This window comes from Hippocampus comes, unplaced genomic scaffold (genome assembly GCF_001891065.2).
Source record: "Hippocampus comes isolate QL1 unplaced genomic scaffold, H_comes_QL1_v1.1 scaffold159, whole genome shotgun sequence".
NCBI lineage: Eukaryota > Metazoa > Chordata > Actinopteri > Syngnathiformes > Syngnathidae > Hippocampus > Hippocampus comes.
The window spans coordinates 1,485,000-1,492,849 of NW_017805742.1; the positions used below are offsets into that span (position 1 = coordinate 1,485,000).

Below are 7,850 nucleotides of genomic sequence, written 5' to 3' on the forward strand. Positions count from 1 at the left end.
AACAAAAACAAAAACATGGCTTTTTACTCTGGAATTTTATCTATATATATATACATAGAGAGAGAGAGAGAGAGAGAGAGAGAGAGAGAGAGAGAGAGAGAGACCATAACTCTACTATTCCACAATATTTTGGGGGAAAAAAACAGTTTTATTAACACATATGCAAGCTTAGGTTAGCCTGTCCCCTTCAGCCAGACTGAAAGTCAAACACAAAATGGCCAGATTTGATTTGCAGACACTGCCTGGCGGTTGCCTACTTGCTCCGTGCGGGCGGGGCAAATAAATACAACACATTTCCCAAACAATGCAGTTGTAATAAAAGTGAACCCTTCCGGCAAATTATGGAGTCACGGGACTCGCAAGTATCTGGACTGGAAATGACCCGGCTTGCGTAGCTCCGGCGCAAATGTGCGCAACGCTAATGAACGTCGTCTTGGAGAGTTCCCTTTTCTCCCAATGCCGAGGAACAGAAGCAAAGCGGCGAGAGCCAAAGGGGCTCACCTATGCGTCACTATCACCAAACGCAGCTGAGGATGAAGGAAATAAAGCTGAACACAAATTTGTGCGACCCCTCAAAGCAGGTCGAGATGGTGGCGGAGGTGGCGGCACGCCATTTTTGTTGCGGGCCTATTTGAACGAGGTGCAGGCCGAGCGATTCGGCGGACATACGCGATGGGTCTCTTTGTATTTCATTCACAAATATGACAACAACGTCCTTCTGAATCATTGCAGATAGCAATTTGTCGAACCAATTGTCGTGATGGTCATCTTAATTGCAGCTCCATGACTGACTTTTGGGGGGGCGACACATGCGCGGCCGACTATATCACGAGCAAGGGGAGACCTTGCAGTTGACGTGCCAATGTCACGCAAGGAAACCGATGGGTCGATTTCGGCTTCCGTCATGTCAAGCACGGCGACTGCCGCGATTTCAATGTCGACGAGGGGCCCCGCTTCCATTGCCGGGGATTCAGCTCCGTTCCATCCGGCAATGCGCAGTCTAGCAAAGTGCCAAAAGACGCGCCAAGTTCGACTTTGCACTCGACTTGGGCAGAAAACCAAAACAGGGCCCTTTGTGTGTGTTGATCGGTGATTGATTGATCAATTGATTTCCATTTTTTTTCCCCCCCAGACATGCTCGCTTGAGTGTGATGGTGAGGTGGACCGTGAGAAGCTCCGCCTCTGCTGGGACATCCTACTAGAGGGAGGAAATCCTATTCCTTCGGATGGGGACCTACGGCCACAAGAAGAACCGGAAGCAGCCGGCCTCATTCCGAGCAATGACCGAGATGCGATGTCAGCGGGACACCGGCTGGCCAAGAAATACGGTGGCTTTATGAAGCGCTACGGGGGCTTCATGTCTCGCCGCTCGTTTTCTGAAGGCTTGCCAGATGATTCCGCAAAGCGAGATGAGGAAGAAAAAATCCGTCTCGAAATCCTGAAGGTTCTGAATACGGTGCCCGAGCAGAGCAGAGAGGGGGGCGATGAGGATGGCGAACAAGGGGGAGATGACGCGCGAGATGACGGGCGAAATCCGGGCGATCTGCTGGAGGCGGTGTTAGATCGCGGCTTGAGGAAGCGTTACGGAGGCTTCATGAGGCGGGTGGGCAGGCCCGAGTGGCTGGTGGACGGCAACAAGAATGGGGGAGTATCAAAGCGCGGGTGGCAAAATGGCGAGCTTCACAAAAGGTATGGGGGCTTCATGGACTAGGAGGACTCAACCCCACAAAGCCCCCTTCACTTCTGGCTCCTCGAATCCCATCTCATCAAGCTTCCACCACCTTCTGGCTTTGTAGAAAGCCGACTTCGTTGCTTCAGTGGCTCCAGTGGTGACATGAAATATATGCATTCTGTCAAAATCGATATCTGCCTGTTTTCAAGTTGAAGACATTATTTATTAAAATACTGTGTTGATTGAAGTTGCGTTGCCTTCTGTCTATTTTGATGACTCTTCACTCCATGTCGACATCTCCGTGGCTAATTTGCCTTGCTTGCTGTAAAGAAGTCACATGACGCGCTGTCTTGACATTTTATGAGGGGGCGTGAAGCGGAGTCTACTCGGGCCCGGTCGAACACGCACCAAGCGTTCCCTCTCAGTACGGGGCAAGTTGGTTTCACAAAACGTCCAAGGATAAATCGAGCTGGCAATTCATCCAGGCGCATCTTTTTGCGTGTCATTTGTTGGGGATTCAAAGAATAAAGGATGACGTATTATCTCAAGGACACATGGACTCATCTTTTGGGCCAATGGCAACCGGGTTCCCGGCTGACCGCTGCGCTGGCGGGGGAGGGGGCGGCCGCGGCGCTGCATCAATCGACTTGCGGTGTCACGTGACGAGTGTCGGACGTTGGCCAAAAGAGAGCAAAGTGGCGAACGGCGGGAGTCGGCGGCCGTCGGTGTGCTTTTCGTGGACGGAAGACGAAGTCGAACGTCGATTTCGAGGGGCGCTTTCGCACCGGGGTTAGTGGCGCGTCACGTGACCCGCCCGGCACCGCCCTCTCGGTCGAGTTGCCTCCGCTGCCCTTTCGGTGATGTCACATCCGGAAGTTAAGCTTTCGCACTCCCAGAGGCGACTTGGAGTCGCGGCGGCGTGTCCCTGCAGATCAGTTTGCGGTCCCGCGCCTGTCTCTGCCGTACGAGCCCCCGCGGTACGTTCGCGGACTTCCACGTACTTGTTATTTGATCCGCGTGTGGATTTGGGCTTTTCCGAGAAGCGAGCCATCATCCGCCTTGTGTACATTTGCCTCTGACATAACAGTCCGAGCGGAACAAAAGAGGGCTTCGGTCGGGGCGTTCATGTGTTGTGGACGTCGAAGCGCAAACTTTCGGAGGAGTCCCGACGCCGCCGGTCTCTTGTCAACATCTAAAACGGTTTTGCGTTGGTTTAAAAAAATAAATAAATAATTGCACCTCCGTTATTGACACAGTCATTTATTCGGAGGCGCCCTTATTCATTATTATTTCTGAAACTAAACTTGCGAGTAGACTTTGACCTTTTTTTTTTCTTGGTCATGTTATTTTTGCGCTAATTAATTCTATCCCCCCCCAAAAAAAAGTAAAATGTCTTCCAAACGACTATCAGAAAAGTATGGCTCCCTCGAAAAACAAATTGAACTTGTCATTTTGTGACTTATTCTCTCACTCTTTTTGTCCTGTTTATGTTTTAGACCGGTGCCTCAGCTAACAATGAATTTTTTTCTGGAAACCCTCCGAGTCATCCTGTTGTCCATCTGGTACAACGTGGAAGCCTTCCTTCATTGCTTTCTACCCAAAAAGAGGAAGAACATATCCGGTGAGGTCGTTCTCATCACGGGGGCCGGCAGCGGAATCGGCCGCCTGATGGCTCAGGAGTTTGCGAGTCACAGTACGACTGTGGTGTTGTGGGACATCAACCAGGAAGGCATGAAGGAGACGGCCAGATTGGCCAAGAGCAACGGGGCCCTTCGAGTTCACTACTATATTTGTGACTGTAGTGACAAAAATGAGGTTTACAGAGTGGCGGACCAGGTAAGGAATGGAGCATACACCCACCACGCCCCCTTTTTTCGGGGTACTAAAGTCTCTGCATTTCAAATGACACTATTTAGTGCTTTTAGGTTTTTGAAAGTACACCCCTTATGGTGGACAAAGCAAAATATTGCAACCATGGCTTTATTTTCTTCATGATTGAATTCATCAATGAATTAGTCACGAGGCATGCAGGTATTCCATACACAGTTCCATTTTTTTTTTTAGTTATTAAAAGAAAGATTTTTTTTTTCCAGAAACGTCCCCCCAAAAGGCCATTTCACTCCCTGTACAAAAACCTCCATTTCTCTAGAACCCCCCAAATCATCAAAATTTCCCCCGCCAAAATTCACAGTATGCCAAAATGCTGAATGTTCATTTGAAATTTCTCAACGATGGCGGCTGCTGCTGGTGCTTTGACTACGACAACTCCTGAACTGGAAGAACACTCATTTCTTTATCAAAAACCTTTGGATGTGTCATTGGTGTTATATTTCATTTCTATCCGATTGGTGCTCGGAGAGTGGGAATGCATGTCATCAGCCTAACGCAATGCAACCTTGACTCACCCCCCCCCCGCCCCCTCTTCAGGTAAAGCGGGAGGTGGGTGACGTCAGCATTCTCGTCAATAATGCTGGCATCGTGACTGGAAAAAAGTTCATGGATGCTCCCGATTCCCTCATCGAAAAGACAATGGAAGTCAACGTCATGGCGCACTTCTGGGTCAGTCTTGAACCTCACTTGACACTTTTAAGCGCAGGCTGACGAGAGCTCGCTTATGTGTCGCTTGTAGAAAATTGCACAGACTCATACACACATTAGTAGTAGATTTTTGTTTGTTTATTTTTTTTGTCTATTTGCCCCGACAGACCTACAAGGCCTTCCTTCCCGCCATGATGGCAAATAATCACGGCCATCTGGTCAGCATTGCCAGCTCCGCAGGACTCATCAGCATCAACGGATTGGCAGGTACATGATCCCATTTCAGTCGTTGGCGCTACGTTTTTTTTTTTTTTTAACGTGTGTTCAGATGGCACTGACGTGGCACCCATTTGCCAGCCACTCCCCACAAACCTCATTTGGGCTTCTAAGTTCAAAACGATCCCCAAGCTTTGAACCTTGCTTTTCACTTGGCGCCATTACGACCGCAAAGGTGCCCGCGTTTTCAGTACCTCGGTGGTTAGCACACAAGTGAACGGCAAAACAAGCCGTCAAACCCTTGACAGCCGCCAATCGGTCGTTTGCGATGAGCAGAACAGCACAAGCACCGACGCGCTAATTTGAGCCGGTGTCATTCAGGAAGGCGAACACGAGCTTTAAGGCGTCGACTTCATTTCACCATCTCGAGGTTTCCGCCATTTTGGGTCAGTGACGGCGCGGTCCAATTTGCAGACTGCTGATCGCTAACAGCGTCCGCTGATGCAGGTCAGGCGCCGCAGTCGGTTGAAACTCATCCGCTATTTGATTTGAATTTTTCGAGACTTTTGTATTGATTGATTTAGAAAGTGAAAACTGACAGGATGATTAGCCGTGACATGATCTGACCTCGGAAAAACTGCACTCAAAGTAAAGGTTAGCATTCCGAGTGAAGAGGACTTATCCAAAGGCATCCCTTACGATGAGGCTCTTCCATTGGATCACTTCGATATTTGATGAAGATTCATATTGACGCGGTAAAAATGGATTACCGCGACTGGCACGTGTGCGCAACACACACACACACACACACACACACCTGCGGCGGCTATGTAGAAGAAGGTGACATCAGGTATGTGTCCTGTATGCCAGCGGTTCGGCGGTGCGCCTTTGCTGGCGTCGGGTCATCCATATGCCAACGCGGTCTTTCGCTTCGCACTTTGTTCTCCGGCCGACGTCCCGATGCTCGGGCAGACGGACGCAACGTCAGCATTCTACCCTTTGATCGATGGCTTATCGTTCAAATGACTCCTCGTGTAATCATCAACTCGACTTTAGTGAACAGATGGATTCGACCGTGTTCAGCCGTCATTTGGCTGTTGTTGTTTGGAATCGGTCGAGCGCGGCGACCAAAAAACAGTGGACGATGGCTATTGGATTTGGACATGTCCGCCGTCGTCTTGTCCGAATGTATTTTCGACATAGTGCAGTTGGAGGCGGAAGTCACCGTGAGGTGTGCTCTCCTGCGAGCAAAGTGACGTGCGTGCGCGCCAGTTACTTCAGCACGACTGCGCCAAGAGTTCACAGATGTCTCTTTTCGAGCTCGGTGCGAGCTCATCAAACGCGTGGCTGCTGGCAGCGAGCGGCGGTGATGCAGTTGCTCTGTTGAAATCAACAAATCATTGGTGTCATAAATGCTCCGCAGCTGTCCACTGTCTGCCATTGGATGGGAGTTTTTTTCAATTTTCATGAAAGTGGTTTTTTTTTTGTTTTTTGCGGGGTGGGGGGGGGACAATGTTCCCTCGAAGCTTTGTGTGCGAGGAATAATGCTTTGCTTTCTCCCTTTCGACGCACAGCATATAATGATTAAAAAATAACAATAAATAAAGCACCCAAGCTGTATTTTCCTAATCTCCTTACACAAGAGAAATTGAAACGTTGAGTTGCCGTGCGAACGGAATGTTTGAAAGGAGCAACTGACCGCCGTGTCCTCCGTTTGAGGGCCGATTTCTTTTCTTGTTGCTCTTTTGGTGACCTGCGCTTTCTTGTCCAATCCTTGCAGACTACTGTGCGAGCAAGTTTGCAGCAGTCGGTTTTGCGGAATCGGTGGGTCTGGAGCTCCTGGCGAGTGGCAAAGACGGCATCAAGACCACCATCGTTTGCCCTTACTTCATTAACACCGGAATGTTCGATGGATGTCAAACAAAGTAGGTGTCTTCACAGTGGCCACGCCTTCTTTCTTTGGAGCTGCTCTGCGGAGCCCGCCGGCGCTCGCCTTGCGCCTGATTTTGAAGTCAATGCGCTGGCGGCGGCGGCGGCTCACGCTCCAATGCTCTCCAAACAATCGTCACCCAGAGGACGATCCATATTAGTGAAAGTGGGGGTGGGGCGGGGGGGGTAGTAAGGAGTAGTAAGTGGATGGCGCTGCGCTCGTAGTGGGCAGAACGGTGACCTCGCTCACTTTGGCCAAAGCGGCAAGGGAGCTTTTTGACCCCTGTCTTGTGGTGTTCCGCAGGTGGCCAAGACTGCTTCCAATCCTCGATCCACGTCAGGTCGCCAAGAAGATCGTTCATGCCGTCCTCACGGAGCAGGTCTCTCTTCTGATGCCCAAGAGCATGTACATCATTGCCGCTCTCAAGAAGTTAGTCTCTCCCCTTTTTGCCCGGTTTCACGCAAGTATACAACCACTTTGCTTCCTTTCTTTCTTCCGAGCCTCGAAAATGGAAACGGCTAGCCGTCGTCTCGGACGCTTTGCTGGCTCTTTAACAATTGCAAAGCGGAAAAAAAGAACGTGCCGTTTCCCAGAAAGTGAGTTGAATGGAGGCCATGTTGACGCTGCAGGTCAAGATTTTGATTTGATTTTTTTCTTTTCCCCCCCTTGGAATGTGAACAGTACAGTTTTTTTCTTTCTTCTCAAATCTGGACGTGGACAGAAATCCGATATCTGGAGTGAGTTCCAGAGAGCGGTGCAGCTGTCCGACAAAGTATGCCATCTTTTGGTGGCTGATGGGTTTCAGGAGGCTGGAGTCAACAGAGCGGAGGGCGCGGGTGGGACAGTCGCATCGCAGGAAGATGGGGGGTGGGGAATAGCTTACTGTATATGCAGCCAGGCCCTTGTAGCTCAGTGTAAGACAGCTTTGTCTTGCACGCATTGTCGGATGGGGAGCCAGCTGAGCTGTCGCAGAGCGGGGACGAGATGTTCCCCGGGAGCCCGTCTGGCTGAGTTCCGGACTGATTGCGGTGTTAGCGGATGCATGGAAGAAAGTCCAAACGGGAGGCTACTGGAAGAAACACATCGGGGAAAGAGTCGTGCTGTACTGATTTTGCCAAAACAAACGGGCATGTGTATCATATCGTTACCTATCATCTGAGATGGATGTCGTGTGTGTGAGAGCGAAGTGGTGGTGATTTTCTCCGCTCTCTCCACATTACGTTGGGCGAAACGTGTGGTCCATTTCTACGTGCGCGCGCGCGTACACATAGACGTACACACGCAAGCGCAAACGTCGATGGCGAATAAAAAATGGTGGGGGCGCTGACCCGCGGGCCCTTCTGGCCGATAATGGATGACTCGTTGGAGCTCTCAGGGACCGCGGCCGCACGCGGCGAGGCTGTAATTGCTGGCTAAATGGCGGCCCTCTACGCATGAAATTGTTCTGCCCATGACGCACCGAAAGGAGTTACGGCGGGTGGGGAGGGGGCGGGG

At 50.6% G+C, this 7,850-nt stretch overlaps 2 protein-coding genes across 2 annotated transcripts in view; both read left to right on the forward strand.

Annotated features, from left to right (window-relative positions):
• LOC109524164 (proenkephalin-A-like) overlaps nucleotides 1–1,919 on the forward strand; it is a 4,981-nt gene extending 3,062 nt beyond the window's left edge. The window contains exon 3 of the mRNA XM_019883820.1: nucleotides 1,133–1,919. Within this exon, the coding sequence (XP_019739379.1) occupies nucleotides 1,133–1,711 (579 nt within the window). The 3' untranslated portion in view covers nucleotides 1,712–1,919. The remainder of the gene's footprint in view (nucleotides 1–1,132) is intronic.
• Nucleotides 1,920–2,525: 606 nt separating this feature from the next.
• Nucleotides 2,526–7,850, forward strand: part of LOC109524163 (epidermal retinol dehydrogenase 2) — a 9,504-nt gene continuing 4,179 nt past the window's right edge. The window contains exons 1-6 of the mRNA XM_019883819.1: nucleotides 2,526–2,649; nucleotides 3,169–3,508; nucleotides 4,100–4,231; nucleotides 4,378–4,477; nucleotides 6,207–6,351; nucleotides 6,660–6,785. Of these exons, the coding sequence (XP_019739378.1) occupies nucleotides 3,188–3,508; nucleotides 4,100–4,231; nucleotides 4,378–4,477; nucleotides 6,207–6,351; nucleotides 6,660–6,785 (824 nt within the window). The 5' untranslated portion in view covers nucleotides 2,526–2,649; nucleotides 3,169–3,187. The remainder of the gene's footprint in view (nucleotides 2,650–3,168; nucleotides 3,509–4,099; nucleotides 4,232–4,377; nucleotides 4,478–6,206; nucleotides 6,352–6,659; nucleotides 6,786–7,850) is intronic.